This window comes from Lissotriton vulgaris, chromosome 6 (genome assembly GCF_964263255.1).
Source record: "Lissotriton vulgaris chromosome 6, aLisVul1.2, whole genome shotgun sequence".
NCBI lineage: Eukaryota > Metazoa > Chordata > Amphibia > Caudata > Salamandridae > Lissotriton > Lissotriton vulgaris.
Window position 1 is genome coordinate 1,770,644,841 of NC_141694.1, and position 24,190 is coordinate 1,770,669,030.

Consider the following 24,190-nt stretch of genomic DNA (forward strand, 5'->3'; position numbering starts at 1 on the left):
GTCGCTTTGTACTCCCCTTGTCACCTCGGGGCGCTTCTGCTAGATTGCGGGGGGTGGGAACTCCTGGGGGGTAAGCCTCGTTGCCCCCGGCCAGGACCACTGCAGTGCTCGGGGCAGGCCGTCGTTTGTCGGTGATTAGCCCGACAGGGCTCGCTACTCCGCTGGCGCCCTCCGCCTTCGGGCGTCTCCTGCTAGGCCGCAGCCGCGGCCTCGCGTAGTTCCCGGGCCGGTGCCGAGCCTCCCTCACCACCGGGGGGCCGGTCAGCGATCTTGTCCAGGCACACTGCGGGTCGCCAAAGTTCCCCGGCGCCCCCTCCGAGCATCCGCCAGCGCCCGCAGTTGTGCCGTCTCACCAGTGGTCCCGGCCTGTGTCTTCTCCCGGTCCGCCGCAGCCGCGGCCTCGATTAGCCCTGGGGGCGTGTCCGGAGCCCGCCTCACCGTCCACGGACTGCTCCGATCACCGCGGTCCTGGGCCACCGGCACCTTCGGGTCCTCCGCGGGCAACACCGTCGCAGTAGATCTCCCTCCGCTGCCCCCAGGGTTTGCGGTGCCAACAGCCGGGTCTCCAGGCGGGGCCGCTCCGTCACCGCTGCTCGGGGCACCCGCAGTCGGGTCCACCGCATCCGACTCCGCGATCGGCAAAGGAATCGGAGCACCACACAGCTGCGCTCCAACGCTCTCCCGATCGCACCCGGACCTCCGGGCCGAGTAGGGGGGAGAAAGGCGTAAATTCAGGGATCAGGGCCTAGGCGGACGCGGGAGCTCAGGAGGAACACGTCCGTTCACTCCTCCATCTTGGCCACGCCCCCATATGAATATGTTTAAAAGTAAAGTGTACCATACTGCGATTGCTTGGTGGAAAAGTGCACTGCCGGCTGGAGGTGTGTGTGCCTGGTGGAAGGGTGCACTGACGGCTGGTGGGTGTGTGCTTGGTAAAAGCGTGCACAGATGGATGATGGTTGTTGGTGTTTGTGCATGGTGAAAGCATTCATTGACGGCTGGGGGTGTGTTGTTGTGTGTGTTGTTTTCTGTGTGCTGGTGAGTCTGTGGGGGTGAGCCTGGAGAGTGAGTGTGGTGGTGACTGTGTTGTGTTGAGTGGTGACAAGTGTGTGGTGTTGAGAGACTGAGGTGTGTGGTTTGTGTGTGCGTTATGTGTGTGTGGTGTTTTCTGCACACTCACACACTGCCCCGTAACATTCACACACTGCTCACCCGCACACTCCCAATGTCACCCTGCATAGTCACACACTGTTTACCCTGCACACTCATTCTGCACACTCACACAATGTGCACCCTGACACACTGTCTCTGCAGTCACTCTGCACTCACTGTCACTCTGCACTCACTGTCACTCTGCACTCACTGTCACTCTGCACTCACTGTCACTCTGCACTCACTGTCACTCTGCACTCACTGTCACTCTGCACTCACTGTCACTCTGCACTCACTGTCACTCTGCACTCACTGTCACTCTGCACTCACCGCCACTCTGCACTCACCGCCACTCTGCACTCACCGCCACTCTGCACTCACCTGCACTCTGCACCACTCTACAGCTTTGCAAGCAAGCATATCATTTTTTACTGGCATTATCAGACAACGATACCAGTGCGCTCCAGGAGGTGGATGCTTTTAGATTATTTTAGCAGAGTGACGAATTAGAACCCTCCTCTGTTTAAATTCAGGTTTTGTTCACAGCAGACTGTTTTATTTAGATTGCTGGACATTAATTTCCCTAACCTGATGAGTTTATGTATTTTATTCACGTGTTTTTAATCATTTGTATGTATTTTCATTGCTATTTTGCACATATCATGGAATGCTTTTATGGCTGTTTGCAGTTATTTCTGATTTCTGATTCTGACTTAAAAATGCCCTGAAGAGGCAGGACCCTAGCTGGAAGGCCATGTTGCCTTGTGTGTTAGACATGGCTGATTTGTTGGTATTTGCTTAACATTAACAGACTACTATATCTCTTGAATTGTGGCTGCTAAAATGTCATGTTCATGTCCCCAGTGATACAAATTTACGCTGATAAATTGCTTTACTTACTGTTATCTTGTATATTCACAATGCGCACAATGTAAATTGAATTGCCTAAAGGCGCAGAGGAGCACCTCGCATGAAGGTGGACTTGAAAGATGAAGGAGGGAAAAGTTGTTTTCCATCATACTTCATCCTATTTAAGAACAGCGCCCAGAAGAGTGAGCGAGTAAAAGCAACTCGGGTATCAATTTTAATCCACTCAGGGCGAGGGGATCCATGTTGTGTCTGTCTGAATTTAGGGCATTTGATACTTTCACATTGGTGCCTGTAATTGGACATCCTATTACGAAAGTGCTTGTAACATCTGCCACAGCCTACACTGCTGTAAAAACAGTAACAAATCATTACCGGTCAGGCGAGCTCTCCTAGAAAAGACACGCAAAAAAAAAATCCGTACTGTCATTAGGGTACAAGCATTGGTAAAACCAGCAGATCTCGCTTGCGTCTGGAGTCCTAATGTATTGGGGGGGGGGGGGGAGGAAAGCCTTCTTCAAAGAAAAACAAAATGCGGCTGCTTTCTGCATACAAGGAATGCAGCGATAGATAAAGAATGTAATGTGCCATGATTCAGTGCGCTTCTGAGATGTAAATGCGCCCCTCATGTTTCGGGATCCGAAAATCAGTCTCTTATAGAATATGGTATGATACACCAAACGGCCAGTGGCATAAGGTGCGAGAAAAATAGTCCCCTGGTCGGAGCTGAAGCCCACTGTATGTGTTATTTTTGAGAATTGTTAACAATAGGTAGCGCACACAGCTGTGCTGTCGTGCCAGATCTAATTAACATAATTACTCCTCCCTCCATCCAGGACACGGGAGGCCGTGGGACGCGGTACATTAGGGGTGTGCTTTAAAGTATTGACTGAAGTACCATCAGCTGGGACCTTAGCCCGACTCTCTTTAATGCAGTTTTTCAATGCGTTGTATTTTCGTATCGGCTCACAGACTGATAATCCATCTGGCAAATGGAATGGCCTCACTGATACTCCAAAATCATTTACATAAAAGATCATTATGGAGCAAATTAGTACTTATTAATGGCTGATGAAGCCCTTTCCCGGCCTGGCATGCAGCAGCTGCGCGCTGAGCGCTGCTGAATGGTGAACGCGCCCGGCCATCGGCATTCACTTACGGAGGCACCCTGACAGCTCCTAATTATAATTAATGTACTTCTTTGCGCGAGCACGAACGAAATATGCCCAAAATGGCGGAACAAAACTACATTTACCCTATCACTTCAAGCCTATTAAAACGACAGCACAACGAACACGAATCACTGGCCAGATGACAGAACACGCAAAGGAATGTGTGGAATTTGTCTCGGCAAAAGCCCTAGGAGATACTTTTTTTTCTTCTTTAACATTAGTTCTCGAAACTCCTCCCACTTTACAGTGGGGAGGAGTCTGAGCCCTAAAAACGAGCGCATCTAGAGCGAGGATGTGGAGAAACTACTAGACGGATAACGTTTAGTGCCGTCTCTCTGTTTGCTGGCAAGTCACAAGTATTACCATGTTTGATGTACGCACAGAAGAACGCCTTAGCAGGAAAAAATATATCTGCATAGTGCATTGTCACATCGGTGTCAACAATATAAATGGAAGAGTGTAAAGCCCTCAGGGGGGTGTGTATCTCCGATCAACTAATATGTAATCAGGTCCAGCTGAAAATGACTCAGAATTGGAAGTTGAAATGAAGAGAGCCAAATAAGCGTATCAAGTGTGAGTGTCACCTACAGTAAAATGAGTAAGCCACTGAAGGTAAAGATAATAAGGCCAATGTGTTAATCTGTGGAAAGGGACAGAACTATGTATTCTACTGCTAGTACGATAGTATCAGTGGCAATAGATCCAAACGTTACAAATGAGAGTGTCACCTACAGTATAATGAACAAGTCAATGACGGTATAATCAACAGGGCCACTATGTTAATTAATGGAAGAGGACACAATTATGTGCCCTACTACTGGTGTTGTTATCTCAGTGGTAGGAGATCCAAAACAGTAAAAAGATGTAGAGTGGCCTATAGGTATCAAAAGAAAGACTATAGTGTGGACCAAGGGATATCATCGTTTAAACCCTCTTTGTGTGTCTTAAGTTTTAATACCCATCTTTGCTCTTTTTTCAATAGGTACTTGGCCACATCTGCTGTGTGAGTTGGAATAAAAGGTTGTTCCAAGACGGTCCACTGGAATTCAGTGGCTAGATGTTTTGCCTCCAAAAAATGAGCAGTCAATTTTGTGGCTTGTCTGGCGCAGCGGATGGTACTCTTATGTTCTGATATCCGTATGCGGACCTTCCGTGTGGTCATGCCCACGTACTTGTGGCCACAGGGGCAGGTAATTAGATAGATCACATGATCGCTGTTGCAGTTGGTAAATTTTAGCTGCTTCCAGGGTCTTGAAGTGCCAATATCAATCTCCAATGATTTTGTAGTCTGGGCACACACCTGACAATTGCCGCAGGGGTGGTGTCCCTGTACAGGAGGGAGATTCCACAATGAACCTATGGCTCTTGGAGGGTTTATCGTTTTCCGATGCAGACCTCTTGGCAGCACTTGCTGAACATCCTGATTTGACAGAATCGTCTGTTTCTGCCTTTACCATGAGCGAGGATGAATGGGGCAAACTGCTGGGCTTGAAAAAATCCCAAACTAGGACAGCCTTACATGGCACAATCATGGCCCAATATTTGCGCAATGATTGTGCACCAACAGGACTAATAGTGACCAATGCACCCAGGTTGTTTTTAAATGATAGGGAGTTTTTGAAAAACTGGGCCCTTATAGCCTGGAGGTGTACCAGAGATTGGTTGATTCTTATCATCCAAACCTCCAAACATGGTAATACTTGTGACTTGCCAGCAAACAGAGAGACGGCACTAAACGTTATCCGTCTATTAGTTTCTCCACATCCTCGCTCTAGATGCGCTCGTTTTTGTTATTGTTTACCTCCTTCCCCCACGTGGTCGGTCAATGACCAATCCTTGGTCTAAGGCAGGGTAACCAATGAGCGCGCGGTTTGCAATTTCCTAAACCCATCAACCAATCACGTCGCGCGTTCACGCGCCCCACGTGACTACGTGACCAACAGCAGCGCGTGTTATAATTAGTCTCGCGCCTTCCGTCCGGTACCTCCCCAGTCGGCCAGGACGCCGGCCACGGAGTACCGACGGAAAGGTAAGGCGAGCCCTTGCATTTTCCGCTATGCAGCCCCTCCGTTTCCCGCTATGCTTTCTCGTTGTGCAGTAGCTCTAATTGTTCAGTTTTGGTCCTGATGAATGCAAGGACGTAGCAGTCCCCATATTGCAGAAACATGTTGACCATCCCTACCTCAATCAGTCTACATAACCAGACTGCTTAAGGTCGCACTTACTTTTAATCTTGGTGTTTAAGGCACGCACAGAATAAACGTTATCTTGTGCCTTTTCTAAACCAATTTTAACACACTCTTTTGTTTTGGTTTCTTCTTTTTTTACTCACTTTTTCCTGCACTGCACACCCCAGTCCCATGCATTTGTCCACTTGTTATCATCGAGTGGTAGACCACACTGTTAGTGTCCATACCCTCTGAGGGACCCCTTCACCACCGGGTTTACCTCCGAGTGTGGCACTGATTTTCTCAGACGGGTGGTTCGGATAAAATCCCAAATGATGAAGGGCGGATCCGAATGGTGACTGATGGGTAATTTCCTCATCCTTTGAGAATCTCCTGTGTTGCATTGATTTAGCGGTGCGGGTGTTTTGGGTAACTTCTTTATACTCTTGGGCGCCTTTTCTTGAGACCCTCTGGTACCTAGTGTTATTCATAGTGACGACATGCATTTAAAGGCCTACCCGACTGATCATGCTGGCATGATGTCTTGTGCAATTGCAGCCTTCTGAGCCAATCCGTTTCACAGCACCAATGTGCAGTGGCAGCCTCTCAGATCGATCAGGCTCAGACAGCAGGAACTCATCTTCATGGTTTTCTGGTATAGGCAGCAGCAGCTCTATTTCATGGCCCACAATGGTTAACAAAGAACACAACAATGCTTGGTGTAGTCTGTGGGGAATTTCTTGGGTAGGAACTGCCTAGAGAGTCCAGGGGAGACCTACTCGCGATATGGGTCACTTTTTTCTATGTTCTCTGATAACATCTGATTTCTCTGGGTATGCCATACAGCATGAACATTTTGGGCTTCTCCTCTTTGACAGGATCTACTCCTTCAGGGCCAAGCACACTCCTACCTCTTTCGGCAGGCAGGCAGTATTTTAGGCACCAGGATGACCCAGCAACAGTCCTTCCAGCAAAAAGCACAGAAACCTGGTGATGTCCCCTCAAACCTAGGAGAATGGCTGTCGAACGGAAACCCGCCCTGTTCACACAGCAGCTCTTCAAGCACTCTACAAAGAACGTCTTTCCTTGGTCAAGAGGAACTTAGGATTGGATCAAATTGAGGTGGTTTAGATCCCACCTTTATAGACATCCCAGACAGGTGATGTGAATCCACTGTCTCAAACTTCAGAAGTGGTTTTGGTTGGTTCTGTTTTCAAGAGTCCTCCTCCAGCTGCTCTTAAGGCATAGCCTTCGTGAAAAAGTGATGCTTTTCACAACAGGTAGAAATTAGGTTGTTTACATAGTGTGGGTTTTTTGCTCTTAAGCAATAAGCTGGACAGACAAAAGGGCAGGCCTGACCGAGATATTTCATCACATTGAACAACAGGAAATATATTGTCACCCATCAACAAATGGTATTGCTCATGAACAAAATGATCGGAAGCCCCTTAAAGTCACCATGGAATTTCTAAATGGAGCACTGTCTGGATATTTACCCCTCCCTAGCCACGAGAAAGCAGGCAGTAAGCTTCCACTGTCTATGCTATCCTTATCTCCCATTTTGTGCCATGCTAAACCGGGGGCAACCAAAATAGATCCCACTGGCTTCTTTATTCAGACTCCCATACACCTAGAGTCCAACTACCACTTGCCATTACCATTTACTGCTTGCATACTCTACACCAGTGATACTCAAAGTACGGCCTGGGGTCCGACTGCTGCCCTCCTGGCCTTTACATGCGGCCCCTAGGGTAACAGCAGAACTGGGCTGCTGTTTATTGGAGTCAACACTACCATAAACAAAACGTTAAATAAACAGCAAGCTTTTATTCAAAGATTAATTGCAGTTAAAAAAAAAAAAAGAACTAGGGTGTACTGCACCCCTTAACTTTAGGAACACCGTTACTTTTAAAGACAGCAAACGTATAGAAATATGAGTATCCTCAAAATTCAAAAAGTGCATTTCATTAGCCTGCAGAATCGTTTCACCGTAGTAAATCAAATTATAGCAGTGCATTCAGAAGTATTTTTTTTTTTAATTGATAGTTTTCAAACATAAATTTAGAAACATTCATGCTTCCTCACCCCCTTGACAACAATACCATTAGTGATTAAATCCAAAACACAGGAGGCTTTGTACAGCACGCATCCTGAAGTCCTGTATTTCGAGGTCCTCATACACGTGATAATGAAGGAAAAAAGAGGGGAATTGAAATAACCAAATTGTGGGAATCTGGATTAATGTTTTAAGTGGGGAAGCCGGGATTCACCCAGGTTTTCTGGCTCCACATTGTGGAATTCAGTTCAGCCACTAGATGTACGTGCTTGCTTCCCCTACACCCACCTCAAGCCCCCCTGCTCCAACCACCACCTTGCTGGCATCAGTGCGGCCCTCGGTCACACCAAAGACCAAACTTTTCGGCCCCGGGAAAATGTTTGCGAGTACCAATGTTCTACACACACATGCATTTTATGTACACATGTATGCTAGCACAAAGTTCTTCATTAGACATAACTGAATAATATTACAAAAGAGAGTTCAGTAGGCCACGCTAAGATATAAGGGTCCGGTCATACTATAAATTGCAAAACAGACTTTGCAAATAATAACAAGCTCATGCAGGGAAATTCAGAGCTCTGATTGGCTGCCAACACTTCAACCAGGAAGTGTTGGCAGGAGCCCCACAAAAAAAGTTTACCAAATAGAAAAGGGTGCAGGGTAAGAATACCCTGACCCCCAAGCCTTTGTCTTCTGGTTCCCCTGGAACACCGCCACTGCATAAACGCATTTTGGGGGGATGGGGGGGAAATCACTGCAAATTCTTGAAATTTGTTGCAAAAAAATAAGCGCGGGCTCCTGCGCTTGTTTAGATTATAGCCCTGGGTGCACCATATACTGGGGCATCCTACTCCGGTGTGCGATAAAAAGATAACATCCCAGCTGACAAGTAGATTGCAGTGTATTCGGTTTCGGAAGGACGTACCATGTCTAAGGGCTATGCTGCCCAGGAGGTCAATACTTATCATGGTTTGACCTGATCCTAATCTACTTGTCAGCTGGGATGTTATCTTTTTATAGCGCATCTTAGTAGAATACCTGTTTATTCATGTGCACCATTGGTGATTTTGAAAAGGAATATTTACTACGGATTATCTGATTGGATCATACTTATTTAGCTGTTAATGACACATTACCGAGTTCGTGAGATCTGTTACAAGGTGGCGACCCTTGAATTCTCGTTGTAGGTAAGACCAGGCTTGGTCCCTACTACTGTCCGGATATTTGTGACATACATACTTTTTATGCCTTGAAAATGTCTTCTTGATAAGACGAAACATGTGTCGGCAAGTCGTGTGCTGGGAGCTTTTAATGAAGAAAAGTGATTTTTGGAATAAAGACTATCAAAGAGCAAGATCACTATATGTCATGGATTCTTATATTTTGGATCAATGTTGTTGAAAATCTCTCTATATTTGAGCTAAATGGGGTTACTCATACCCATGGATGTGATATATATGTTCATAATTAGAGAACAACAAGTGGTGTGCTGTCAAGGCCCTTTTTTGCTTCTTGTACTGAAGCACATTCTGTGTGCGGTTAACACCTTTGGGTAGTAGGTGTTTTTAGGGCGAATCTACAACCCATACTTAAAATTTCTTGTGTATGATACATATACTCCATGCTTATACTTCACCATTTCCACATTTTGATCAACGAATGTGCGGACGTTTCCCTGCTAGGGAACACTACTATCTACCTTTTTTGTGAAATATCCTGGGGGCATGCAGGCTAATTTCATTTTTTAAGAGTTGGTGCCGCATGGGGCTCCCCTCCCATCACCTCCCTGGGGCTTATTTTTAATAATACAGAGGGGGCGCTCCGACCCATACATCCCTGGGGCTATTTGAAATTGAGGTGGAGGAGCTACATGGTCCCCCGGAACACCAGCTTCCCAGGGCTATTTGTTAAATTTAGCAGGACGTGAGGATCCTCCTTCCCACCCCCACGCCTCAGGGACCACCATCTCCCCAGGGCTTTCTGTTTTTTAAAAAGGAGGGGGTCTCACAGCCCCACTCCTGGGCTGTTCACTGCCCCGGGGACCTAAACCTCTCTGGGGTGATCCCTTCTGAAGATCAAGAAAAGCAGAGATGCAAACACCTCCATCGGGGATTACAGATAACTTTTCATGGTGAAAATGCAGAGAAAAAACACTTGGTCTTTTCGATTATTTTTTAATCATAGATGGCCCTGGGGGCCAACACCCCTCAGAGGCAGGTTAAGGCTCCCCTGCGGTCCCCAACAGATGTCACTGAGTGCCCTGAGTGAGACCAGAGCACCCACAATGCAGGCCACGGATAGGTTCCCTAGGGCCGAAATCAGCTGGGTGAGGCAGGGGCCACGTGCCCCCCCTTATTTATTTATTTGTAGGTTTTATATAGTGCCTGAATCACCCCTGAAGGGGTTTCTCTGCGCTTTGGACTGTGCTGCTAGACAGGGTGACTGGCATTAATAAAATAGAGCGGTCTTAAGAAGTTTCCTGAAGCGAAGATAGTCAGGGCATTGTCTCAGGTGAATGGGGAGCTGGTTCCAGTAGAGGGTAGCAAGGTAGGAAAAGAATTTCCCGCCTTGCCTTGTTTGCCTAACCCAGGGGACTAAGAGAAGCAATTTGTTTTCTGACCTGAGGGTCCTGGTAGGGGCATAAGACTTGAATTTCATAGAGCAGTAGAGAGGACCTTTGTTATGCAAGGCCTTGTGGACGATGCAGCAAGTTTTGAATTTAACACGTTTGCGGATTGGAAGCCAGTGGAGCTGTTGAAGAAGAGGAGGGGAAGCAGTTCTCAGCGGGGCATTCCTAACAAGGCGCGCTGCAGTATTCTGGACCACCTGCAATCTGCTAAGCGAGGACTCATTGGCTGAGACCAGGAGATCGTTGCAGTAGTCTAGCCGGCTCATTACCATAGTCTGAATGAGGGCTTTACAAGTGGAATCTGGAAGGAGAGGGAAGACTTCTCGTCGCAGGCCCAGCACATAAAATCAGGAGCTGGCAGTGTGGGCAGCATGTGCTTCAAGGACAAAGCGTGATCAAGGCGAATGCCCAGGTTTCAAAACAAGGGCCTTAGGGTCCGGCGGGGAGCCAAGGGCTACCGGCCACCAGTCTGGTGACCACAGCAAAGGTGCATCTCTGAAGAGCATAATCTCAGTCTTCCCTACGTTGAGTTGGAGAAAATTGCTTTTCCTCCAATTTGTGATAGCTGTCATTCCTGCAGAGAATGTGGACTGAACGGACATGGCAGATTTGTTGAATGAGAAGAGAAGCTGGGTGTCGTCAGCATATGAAATAGGCGTAAAACCGCAGGATCTGAGAAGGTTGGCCAAAGGAGCAATATAAATGTTAAACAGAGTTGGGCTCAAACATGAGCCCTGGGGAACTCCCTTGATCAGTTCCATCCACTTCGATCGAAAAGGGCCAATATTGACAGTCTGGGAACGGGAGGACCGAAAGCTCGTCATCCACTGATGAGCAGGTCCTCTAAGTCCAATCTCCTCAGCAAGATCTGGTGTGAGACAGTGTTGATCGCGGCAGAGTGGTCCAACAGCACGTGAATCGTTGAATGGCCACTGTCTAAGTTCATCCTGATGTTGTCTGTGACCTCCAGCAGGGCAGACTCCATGTTATATTTGAGCCTGAAACCAGATTGGAATCCAAACTACCTGTATTCTCGACATCCTGTTTATTAATGTATTTTTCCATTACTTTGCTCAGGCGAGGTAGTAAGGAGATGGGGCGGATATTGGAATGCTTCTTACATAGAGAACTTGGAGTTGTTACGAATAGGGATAACCTGTGCTGCCTTCCATTCCCGGGGAAGGTAGCTCTCTCTCATAGAGAGGTTGAGAATTGTGCCTATGGGCGAAGACAGTTGTTTGGAGAGGGCGGTGACTACTTTAGCTGGAATAACGTCAAGGAGGGAGCCCGATTTTACTGTATGAATTAAGGCTTCCACCTCCTCGGCAGATATAGGGGGCAAGCTTTCCAGCAGTTGTTATTATGGATGCTGGTGGTTCAAGAGGTCTGATTGCTGGCTCCCGGAGAGGGAGATCCTATCATAGATAATTTCCATTTTCTGCAAGAAATGCTGTGCAAGATCATCACAGAGAGCTTGAGATCGGGTCTCAGGATTGTCACAGGCCTTCGGGCTAGTAAAGAATCAAAGTATCTGAAATAGAGGTTTTGGTAGCATTCCCTGCCTTAGCTAGCTGTAACGCTAACAAATGGCATGGTGAGCAAAAAAAATGGATTTAGGCCCAGATCTCTGTTCTGGGGTGAATGTATAACATTGTTCTGCATTCTGTCCACCAATTGTTCTTTTTGCATTTGTCACCCTGAGTGGGCTGGGTATGCCCAGACGTGGGTCCGGTGCTCTCCATGCGACTGGAGTCAAGCTATCCTGGCTGATGAGGGCTGAAAGCCCGAACCCGGTCCTAGGATGCTTGTGTCCAGTCCAGGGAGGCCCTGGCCTGGCAGTTCGGACTGGACTGTTCCCATTGGGTGCAGGGTCAAGACTGATTTGCATATGGCCGGGTCCAAACTGGAATGGCATGGTGGACAAAAAAAGATTGATTTAGGTCCAGATCTCTGAACTGGGGTGAATGTATGACATTGTTCTGCATTCTGTCCATCAATTGTTCTTAAAAGCTGTCCGTGCTCCCTTTATATTTTTCCCTATTAAGATGCACACTAAAAGGCCAAGTTTGTTTTCTCTGTATTTTTACCATGAAAAGTTATCTGTAATCCCTGATGAAGGTGTTTGCATCCTTGCTTTCCTCGAGCGCAATATCTCCCATTGTGTCTGTGATGAGTGGGTACTTTCTTGTCATCTGCTGCTAAAACCGGAGTCGTTAATACCAATGGGGTAACCCAGTTACACACAGAACCTGGAGATAAGTATGTTACGCGAACAGTACTTTGGCCACGAAATACATTTAAAACACTTCTTATTCTGTCCCCACAGATGGGAGGACTCCAATTAATGGTGTGATAAGCCACAACACTGATTCCCTACAAGATAGACCACATACACCAAATGGAATGTGGGTAAAGTTTATATAAGAGAAAAATCATTACGTTCATAGACTAAATAATAAAGCCCAGGACATGTACAAACAAAAGAACAATCTGGGTTTTGCACAATGGAGAAAACACATGGCAGTTGAGTACAATGAAGTTGTATACACAAATCACAATACATTTTATACATAAACAACAATACACATATAACCCAATCAATCAGCTCAGCATTGTTTTATCCATGAGAAACCCTAACTCGACCTAGCATCTATTCTCACAATTATAAGGTCTAATTGGGCAGTAACGATTAATTTTGTATACGTAGACGTTTGGATCCCTTAGAACTGTGTGAATATCAAAACAAATCATTGTGGGATCTTCATCAGGACTACGAACGGTATTTGTGTTGCCTTTATGGAAAGACGTTTGAATGTACTTTAGAGAGCGATGTGCGCCAACATTTTTTTATTTTAGTATACGACAAATGCGAAAGCACAAGTATAATGCTCATCGTCTAAAGTTGTCCCAGTGAAATGCCAAAATATGTTGACCTCGCTGTCAGTACAAGGTGACCAGTATCTCCCTGAAAGGTTAGCTCAAGTGTGGCAATCCTGACAGAAGTAAATCTGATATGGAAATTAGGGGCACCGCTTGCTCCCTTAAGGTCTAACAAAGAGAAAACTAAGAACATGTATCCACTGGTAATTCAATAAATAAATTGCACACTCGCCTCCGGCATCAAGCGCTCTAGGTGTAGTGGATAATTCAAAATATCACACAACCTCTCTGGGATTGTAGAATCATAGTGAAAAAACGGGGCCCGCTGCCTCCATTTGTGAAATGTTCCAAAATTCAGGAGCAAGCCTGCTACCTTGAAATCTGTGTGCCAAGATTGTGAAAAATATAGTTGCTATTATGTCCATGCAATTCAAAGGTTATTAAATGAATCAAGGTAAGTATTCTTTGCTCTTACCTCCGGTGTCTCCTGCTCGGAGTGTAGTGGTTGTTTAAATATCATGCTATCTCTGTAGGCTCAGAACTTCAATATGTAACAAATATTGGCATAGCCAATAGGTCTCACGTTTGGGACCTTATTAGTATTTAGTTATGCAGCACAATATCCTTGGTGCAACAACATGAACTGTTGCATGGCTAAACACTTATAAGGTCTGAAAGGCGAGACCTATTGGCTAGGCCAGTGCTTGCTTTTAAAGAACAGGCAGTGGTCCATGGGACCACTGCCTGCCCATAAAAAATATTTTTAGAGCCAATCACAAAGAGGAAGGCGTCCCCTGGGACCCCTTCCCATTTGCGACTCCTTTACCACCCTCTTGAAGAGGGCAGTAAATTGCAAGTGTTTCGCAACTGTAATTGCCGCCGCAAAACATTCATACATGCTAGAGTATCGCTATTAGGAAGGGAACGCCCCTTCCTAATAGCGAGTCGCAAAAGACTATTTTGCGACTTGCAATTTTTTGCAACTCGCAAAATAGTGTTTGTACATGGCCATGTAGGTTTTTACGTGCGCAGACGGGTCGCAAACCCGTTTGCACAAGCAAAAACTGGTCGTACATCTGGCCCAGTGTCTTTTACCCATGTGATCTGGTTTGGAGTAGAGGGGATGTAAGGGGTATGGAATTATGTGGGTTGTATTGGAATTGTTAGTTATGGAATTGTGTGGGGTGGAATTGTATGGCGTAAAGGGAATTTGTGAAGTGGAATTTTGTGGCATGGTGGATAGATAGGGGTGAGAGCTGCACAGAATAGATAGACAGTAAGAAGGAGAGGCATATGTAGTTTGTGCACAAAATATTTCCTTTTCATTCTTTTACTTTTTACCTCAGTGACCATTTATCTTCGTCCACCTTCTACTCTCACACAGAAACACACACCAAGGGGCATGGAGGCAGAGCACATTTTATAGGCAAAATTCAGAGTGTGAGCAAATGTAGAAAATTAGACCACTTTCCGTCAATAAACAATGAAGCAGCTGGAGATGGTCCCTTATTTGAAATACGTGATCATTACCATGCTGAATTTTTGTTCCTGAATCGTTCTGGTAGTTATAGCATTTCCCGCAAAACTTCTTAACCAATGACCATTTGTTAAAGCATTGACAAAGCTTAAGAGGTTTGATTTTAGTATGCGTTTGCACTGAGTGACACACCATACTGCCATTCAAAAAACATGAGCACTGGCAGGCATAGGTACAATGATTTTCACAAAATACAACAGAAACGAGCACCAATGAAGGAGTGGTGCTGAGGAAGACTGAAGAATGTAGCAGAGGGATGGCAACCGAGGGCCAGGAAGAGATAAGGAGAGTGACAAGATGGTGAGAGGTAAGCAGAGAGAAAGATGGAGGGTGGAAGGGGGATGAGAATTGGAGGGACATCCAACTCTCGACCAGGACCTCAGCTTCAGAGCCCAAGCGAGAAAGACAGCCGGCACTTGCTTTGGGCTCATGCGAGCAGCCCGGAAGATCCTCCCTCTTATCCCTCCCCAGTCTAGAAAAATTCTTATCCAGGGCCTTATTCTATCTAGACTGGATTATGGAAACACCCTGTACCTAGGCGCTCCAGTAGCTGTCATTAAAAACCTTCAGCACACCCAGAATGCCGCAACAAGACTGCTCACGGGGACGAAATCAAGGTGCTCGGCTAAATCCTCCCTCAAGGCTCTCCACTGGCTCCCCATCCAGGAGCGCATCGCCTTTAAAGCCTTATGCATCTCTCATAAAATCTTACAAGGTAAAGGCCCACCTATACTAAAACCACTCATCAAACCCCATAAATCTACCAGACAGCTCAGGTCGGACTCCCTTTTTCTTGCCAGCGTCCCCCGAATAAGAAGAGCACGCATGGGTGGGCGCCGCTTTGCATACAACGCCCCCAAGCTCTGGAACAGCCTCCCCCTTAGCATCCGTACAGAAAACAATCTGCTATCATTCCGCAGACTACTGAAAACCTGGCTCTTCCCCCAATAATCCTAACCCAGGAGTACTTTCAGGCCGACACTATAGCGCTGGGACGCCCGAGGGTAGCTACGCGCTCTATAAAACCCAAACCAAACCAAATCAAATCAAAAAAAGAAAAGACTGGAAGGGGACAGAAGAGGCACACTTGGAAAACAGCTATTGTGATGAGTGCGGCGCTAAGAACAATATGCAGTATAAACAAGAATAATTTGGAGCATTTCGACCTCGGGAGGATGACAGGCTGAGCATGCCGTTTTCAGCAATAAATTGATTTTAGAGTCTTGCTTTGGGGCCTTAAGGTGGAAGCTCCACCCTCTTTTGGAACTTCTGTGTGCCCAAAGCTGCAGGCTTTCAGTAGACATGAGACATTTATGAAATGGGAGTGTCACACCAGGACCCATGCGTGCCTGGCACCTGAACCCTCCCAACCCCCTTTGAGGTGACTTTTGTTTACCTCAAATTACTCTGGGACGATCAAATTGGCAGAGTATGTGGCGTATCCGCTAGAGCTGCTGACCTTTAAGCTGGGTAACTGGGTTGTAGCCTAAACATTTTAAGATTAACAAATCACATAATCTCGACGTGCCTAAAAAAATCAATGTGTCCATCTGTAATGCAACTAGTGTTTCTGTAAAGCGCCTAAATACATTCAGGTCGAGTTTGCCACTATATAAAACGGCCCAGAAAAGGGGGTATTATGCCTGGTTCCTGAGGCCTTGCCTCGATCATTGTTTACAGGTCTGAGGGCGGGAACGTCGACCGGCAGGTGGGGAAAAGGGGGTAAAACATACAAAACATATTTTTTAACACCAAATGGTCACAACAATAGTCTATTCAACATGCTACAATATGTTAAAATGCTTTGAAATGGTCCAATTTGATATCTAACAGACTATCGCGGCACCCACGCTTTACTTTTAAGGTTAAAAGTAAACCGCGGGTGCCGCGATTATAGCAAAAGTAAAGAAATAGATGTTTTTTCTATTTGTTTACTTTTGCTATAATCGCGGCACCCGCGCTTTACTTTTGAAGTGTGGGTGCCGCGATTATAGCAAAAGTAAAGAAATAGATGTTTTTTCTATTTGTTTACTTTTGCTATAATCGCGGCACCCGCGCTTTACTTTCAATGTTAAAAGTAAAGTGCAGGTGCAACAATTCTAGCAAAAGTAAAGACATAGAAAAAACCATCTATTTCTTTACTTTTGATTACTAGACAACATAGATTACAGAACAAGTGCGTGAAATACCTTGAAAGAGATCACAATCGCGGGGACGCGTTCTGTGGTCGGGGAGGGATGGAGCGAGGCGCACTGCATTGGAGTGGCGGAGCGAGGCGCGCGTGGTTGTGCGCATAATCGCAAGCTGGTGAACAAGCCTTTGGTAGCAGCACTTGGCCAAGCCTTTGGTAGCAGCACTTTTAAAACATGCTTACAAAATGTCTTGCAGAGCAGCGCATGCGCTGACTCAGTGAGACCTAAAACGGGGCCAGCTGCTTCCGTTTGCATAAGTTTCCATATATCAGTAGCAAGCCTGCTGCCTTGACATCTGTGTACCAGAAAACATAATCATTGTGTTGTCCTTATGATTCAAAGGAATAAAAAATGAATGAAGTCAAGTCGCCGAACTTGGCTATGGCATCTCTCACTCGAATCTGGTGAAAAAGCGTCCTCCAGGCCTGGAGAAGAGCTCCTACTGAAATAGATTAAACGGAGCCGCCGGCACCCGCATGCACGGCAAGCATGTTAGGAATGCAAATCCCTACGTGTTGGCATGGAAAATGACGCAACGCGTTGATAAAGTGTCAACGAGTTGTGCTCCAAGATGGTTGTATCTGAACCGCGTTATCTGTATGTTACAATACACATGTCTCAATTCTGTGCCACTTGGGGGTTATGTTGAGAAAGAAAGGCTCATAAAGGATATGGTACAGTGTTTCATCTGGAGCCAAATTCTCCAGATGAAACACGGTACTGCGCCGCTTAGGGGTTACATTGGAGAAAGAAAGACTAATAAAGGATTTCGAGTAAGAAAAATATTTGACTACATTTGAGTAAAGGAGAAGGATAAAAACGTGTTGAGTTTTCATCGCTGACATAGAGAAGTCACTCTCCCCATATAGCGTAAGAAGGTACGAGAAGACTGTTTTTGAAAAGTTTCCTTGAAGGTAAACTATTTTGGATGTCCCACAGTAACATGCATTGCCAATATTCATTCACCGGATACAACCATAAGACACACCCCTGCTTTGTTTGTATATTCAAACATACATATTATTGAATCGTGATATTAGGAAACGATTTTAAATTCCAAAACACTCTGGTTGCATCTCAAAAAATGGTGGCTAAATATATATACATACTAATTCTTTAAAATTTAAAAAGGGGTGACAATTTTGTAGAAAGAATGAGCATACTAATTCCTTCACATAAAGAATATTACAGTGGAAGCAGTTGTCTTACAATACACAATAGAGTAGTTCCAATGCATACAGCAAAACAAATGGAAAACATTAAATCTATTGCACACATTTTTCTAGATATGTATGTTGGCTAACCGAGAAGGAATAAGGTTCAGAAGTCTTCGGTCAATACAGATTGTGCGCCACCTTCACATTACATTGCTTTAGGTGTTATCCAGCAATTCAACAACTTCAATTAGACGAACCATACGATACTCATGTGCAGTATACATGTTAGGAACAGTTTTGATGAGGACTGTTGGTTCACCCTGTGCAAAGGAGTCAGATTTGTCTCGAGATCTCCTCTGATTCATTCAATCTCCTGTGTACTAAGTCTACAATGTATATCCGCTTACATTCCCGGAAATTCAAAGTGGCTGTGAGGGCACCTCCTCTAGGATTGAGTAAAACTTTTTCTTTTCTAACACCCACCACTTCAGACTATTTTATGGGTTGAAGCATCACACTGAAGTGTTTCACTAATAAGGCGCCTTGAACCTTACATCTGATTCGTGAGCAATGTTGAAAGATTCTGGTCTTGACCTTCAGTTTGGTATGACCTTGTTGCAAGGGCACCTGATGATATAGATCACATCCTGAGTGTTACAGTTGGTGTGATGGAGGAGCTGGAAATGTCTGTTTGCGTGTGTGAATTATTTTTGTTCAACTGTCAGATCATACGCCTTGCATCACCCACATCTGAAGTGACCCTGCTGTGGTGGTAGCATAAGTTGAGATCGTATGTTAGACGATGATTTGTCCCTCAAGTATGAACTGACTACCTGATCCCTGATGTTTTTTCCCCTTTTGAAAGCAAAAAGTGGCGATCAGTGGTACCTATTTCATCTGATATGAGTGACCAGTAATGATTGATTTTCTTTATTTTATTGCTCCTATTGCCAAAGGTGAAGACGCAGACAATGTTGTCACTCTCAATATTTTTATTTTAGTTGACTTCTAATAATGTCTCTGTGGCAATACCACGCACGTTTTCTGGATTTTTTCAGGAGACTGCGAGGATAACCTCGATCACTCAGTCTGGCAATTAGTGAAACTGATTCCCTGAAGAAGTCTGACCTACGGGTACAGTTCCTCCGAAGTCTAAGGAACTGGCCGTAGGGGGAGATTATCTCTCAGGTTTCTGGGGTGATGGCTGTAGTAACCCAGTAATGTGTTGCGTTCCAATGGTTTCCTAAATAGTGAAGTATACAACACGTTCTCTTCAGTTCTGAGGGTTAGATCCAGGAAACCTATCTGTTCTTGACTAAACGTCATAGTGAATTTTATATCTCTTGATCTGCCACTAAGCCAGTGCAAAAGTCCTCTAATGAGTCTGAATTACCTGTCCATATCATGAGAACATCGTTGACATACCTCTTCTATAGAGTAATGTTTTCTATGAAAGAGTTATTGATGCTGTAGATAAATTTGTCCTCATAGCTGTCCATGTACACATTGGCTATATCAGAGATCATGGTCTAAACCTTTTTAAAACTAGAAATATGTAAACTTGCCTAGAAATCCCGCCCCATATACATTAGTATCATCCTGCCCTTTCCTTAGGATGATGGACAGCTTACTAAAAGGCCCCTATGTTTTTTCCGATGATTTTGGAGACTAGTTCTTGATGCCTAGGAATACAATTGCATCTCCAACAAACAAAGAAGCACTTACTTCTGTAAAGTACAAATCATCCAAGTGTGTTTTCTCTGCAGTTTCACCGAAGACGCTTGAGGAACAGTCAAATTGGCAAAGTTACAGACACACAAGGTCTCTGGAGACATTTTCTCAGCGTCCTTTACGCAGCTGTAGTGTAGGAGATGCACTATACATTTAGCCAACGCGCTACCACTTACTTATTAGCCAGTAGAAAGTACGCTCTTTGGGTAGAGGTGTTGTGCAAAACGGTGACCTCCTCTTGGATAAATACGCAGGGCAGGATTCATTCTGGCACAATGCTCATTTCACAGAAATAACATCTCAACAGGTTACAGTTAGAGAATAAAATTAAAAAACTGTTGAAATTCACTGAAAAAACCAAAGGTTACAGGGACTTTATACTTAGGAAATAAAAAATGTGTAAACCTTAGAAAGTCACTGACAAAACCATAGGTTACAGGTATGTTATAGTTGGGAAAGAAATATTTTTCAAACCTAAAAATTCACAGAAAAAACTAAAGGCTACAGGGATGTTATAGTTCGGCTAACATTTTACTCGTACAAAACCAGAGAAATTCAGCAGTTATAGTTACCTGAGCTGACCATAACTTGCGACCCTGCAATGCACTGTTCATAACCTCACATTTTACATCACTCATCACAAATGACCTCACTGACGACATCATCCCAGGAGCATGTTTGGTAAACGTTTCTGAGACTTAAAGATATATGCTAAGCTACAGCATAAGATAAATTACTATTCTTTCAGAATATGATGGATGGAAGAAATGGGCACATCGCAGGCCAGTGTAAATTAGCGTCAGTTATATATAGTTTAGTGCCTTAATCTAGATTTTAATGCTGTTGATTGTGAGTGGTTAGCTTCATTTGAATTCCAGTATTTGTTTTTAAAGTTTAAATGGTATTTAGTCAGAATTCATATGGAATAAAAAAAACTAGAATTTGCATTGTGTAAATTGAAACGACCCAAAGCAGAAGGAAGTCTGATTTCCTGATTTTTGCCATGCTTTTATTATCAGCAAAGCCTCTTGTTTATTAAATAATTATGGGTTAGTATGGAAAAAAGTGTTCATTAAAAAACTGCATATGAATAATTGGCCTAAATTGAAGAAATTTCCATTAATTAAACACATTTGGTATTTATTGCAAGAACTCCTAATTTCTAAAGTATTTAAAGTATTACGTTTTTACTATCTTACCTCCCTCTATGATCTGGTACAATAAGCTAATATTGGAAATATTGGCAGAAGAAAGGTCTTTCTTGGATTTCTCAGCTATTGACAGGGTAGAAAATTATTCCTATTAGAGATTTACAAGAATGTTTTAATCTACCTATCAATGCTTGTACATAATAATATTAAAAAGTATTATATGAAATAGACGCCCATTTGTTCCTTTGTGTTTTTGGTTTCCTATAAAATTATATTAATTTTTGGGGGAGTGTAATGTTGCCAGAGTTAAAAAAAATTTATAAGGAGCTGAGCAATGTATCTCACCAAGACCTAAATCTCTGATTGAAAGAACATAAAACTTCGAAAGCTGCACTATCACTCAAACATAATTTATCCTTGATAGTTTACTACTATTTACACCGTTTAAGTTACATTAAATTAGAAGTAAATTGTATTTTTAAATTGATTTTACCGCTTACTTTCCCCAGTCTATTTATGGGATCTGTTCACTTTTGGACACTAGTAACTGTATCAACAACTATAAAATACTAGATCGTTTTCACTGCTTTTCAGCAAATCACCTTTCTGTTGGAAAGACTTTTCTAAACGTATCTTTACTTTTCTGTTGGAATGGCAATTGTGCAAATCACAGAATTGACAGAGCACGGGTCTTCCACCCACATTCTCAACAAAATAAATGATCATTTACCAGATTTTTAGCAACAAAATCTATTTCTATTTAACCCTCTTGTTCTCGTTGTTTCCAAAGTGAATGTTTATAATTTTATACTTAATTTCTTTGTATTTGTTCCTATTTCTCCTTCTCTGTCTGTTTATATACCTTTCTCTCTTTTCCTCTTTTACTTTCTTTATTCCACTACATCAATTACGATCAATGTTATTAACTTTTCCCAATACATATATATTTTTTTTCCATAACACTGTGAATTATTTTCGATAGAATTATTTTATTTTCATTAATTTCAAATGCCCTGAATGGATTTGTTTCTTATACTATTGTTATTGCCTTAAATTGTATTAACCTCATTAATGCTGTTATTTCTCGTGAAACCCTTAATAAAACTGTTGAGCAGAAACAAAATTAGTGACAGGATGCCAAAATATAATAGCTGAAGGCCACATTAGGCAACTCATGAGGTTTGTGATTCTTTCTGAATAGCTCAGTGGGAAGTGCACATTTTGCAGCTGTCTGTGTGTCACCTACATGTTGCGGAATTAGGACACAGCAAAGTCCGCTTGGCACATTTATTGCCTATTAATATTTCAGTTTGTAATGGTCATTCTTATTTTCAAACAGCTTTTGTTTTGGCTTATAGTTCTAGTCCATGGTGAGAAATATGTCAAGCACACCGTTTATGTGCTTTTTTTGCTATATGTTACTAAAAACTGACTTAGGGAGTATAATTTTCCACATGTCTCCCACAGTTTAGTACAGGTTTTAATCCTATTCCACAAGTTGACCCTGCACACCAAAAACAATTAGTGAACACAATATAAATGCTTAGTCTGCATTTGTTCATAAGAGAAAAGATATTCAAATGTTCTCCCAAGAAAGTTCCAAGTCAATTTTCTTCTTTATTCTTTCCTTTTTATTCAAAATTTGTAGATAAAAACAATAGCCTACGCGTTTCGTCCGAAACCGGACTTCTTCAGGGCTTGACTCAAATATATCTTTATACACAGCTTCCCGTCCGTCTTGAGAGTTGTATATTCAGCACGGTTTTCAAGTGTAGTAGAGACGGATTATGCGTTCAAGATATACCCTCAGTTCGTTGTTTTCAATCAGCAAAAGAAGAATGAAGTGTATGCCATATATCTGGTATCGGCGTCTCGTAAGCATGCGGTCGTCTGGTCGTCTAGTGTAGTTTAGTACAGGTTTTAATCCTGTCTTGGATTTTCAATGGTAAATCTCTATTAAATGGTTTCCCAAAAACCCAATGAGGTGCACCGTGTATCCGCACTCCTCATATAATGCACCTAATGCCATTGCCTATTTTACCCCATCATTTTTGACATCTCTAAACTTGCTTTTAACTGATGCAAGTCTTGAAAATAGCTTGCCTGGCATACATTATCCACTGCACTTCCCCAGCAGGATTGCCTGGCATGGCTAGTAAACATTATCAGTGTCTCACAAGCACTAGACTTCAACTAATTCTTCTTTGCAGAAGACTGAGATTGTCTTGACACCACCATCACTTACCTGGCTTTGAACTTTGATGTGACCTGGTGCACAATCACAAAGGAAATGCTTCAGGAATAGAATCAGTGTTGTAAATTAATGCATTTAAGTGTGTATTCTTCATGGCATTGACTGCCGTAAAATAATGTACCTTGTTTACATGCTGTTTTCATTTTGTTATAGGAATCAGTGGAAAAGTGACTGCACGTGGTGTCTGCATCTGCATCAGCACTGCCTATGAGTGTACTTACTTAGTCTCCTACTACGTCGACCTGACTTTGAGACCGTACATCCGGATTAACCACCATTCAGTCCCCATATTTATTCCGCTGCAGGACATAGCTAAGAAGCACCTACAAAAAAATCTAAAGAGGTTCCTGTCTGTTCTCTTCGATCACTTGAACGCTTACGCCGGACGAAAGTACCAGGCTGATAAACTGCAGGTAAAGCCCTTCATGATGTCACAACCTCTTACTGTAACTGTGCCTCCATTCCCTAGCAGAAAACTGTGATCTTCATTCCTCAGGAACATGCTTAAGACCCACATGTCAGTTGTTCATTAATTACAGACCGGTCTCCCCAGTGCCATGAATTTATTCAATTCGCAGTGCTCATCTAACAATTGTTCGTATTTACTCAGGATATTATTATCGGTACAGCAGCAGCTATCAGTAGTGTGGCGCTGAAGTGCTGTCCCTTTGCCCTCCGGGGCATGTGTGTGCATGCCTGTGAGATTGAGAAGGGCGTTGGTTGCTGTGTCCCATCTCAAGGTCCACGCTGCTCTATGAGAATGGCCATATCTCTGAGTGAGGTTGCTATTGGGGACAGGGAAGGGAGCTTGAGTTTTTCTGTCCTGATAAAAAAAAAAAGTGATGCCTTCAAATAGTGATATTTTGTGCCTCAGGATTTAAATTCAGAGATGGGCCTTTATGCTGAGATTTCATTAATCATGGAAAAAGACGAGCATCCTTCCTATTTATAAAAAAAAAAAAGTGAAAAGGCATTGCCTACAAACTACAGGCCCATCTCCCTTTTGGACGGCACAGTTTTAAGTTGATGGGCCATTTATTATTAAACAGATTAGAGGATTGGGCCACTGCAAAAATATTTTAATTACAGTACAGTACTGTTTTGAGAAAGGGACCCTGAATCATTGTTTACATTTGAACCTGATCGCAGCTAAGTATTCCTTAGCTAAAGAAGGTACAAAATGTTATGGCATTTATGGATCTATCAGCAGCTTTTGACTGTGTTTACTATTATAAACTTTG

General features: G+C 43.7%; 1 protein-coding gene across 2 annotated transcripts in view; it reads left to right on the forward strand.

Annotated features, from left to right (window-relative positions):
• CENPO (centromere protein O) overlaps window positions 1-24,190 on the forward strand; it is a 181,790-nt gene that overhangs the window by 99,687 nt on the left and 57,913 nt on the right. For both annotated transcript variants that reach the window (XM_086925483.1, XM_086925482.1), the window contains exon 5: window positions 23,103-23,362. In XM_086925483.1, coding sequence (XP_086781609.1) covers window positions 23,103-23,362 — 260 coding nt within the window. The remainder of the gene's footprint in view (window positions 1-23,102; window positions 23,363-24,190) is intronic.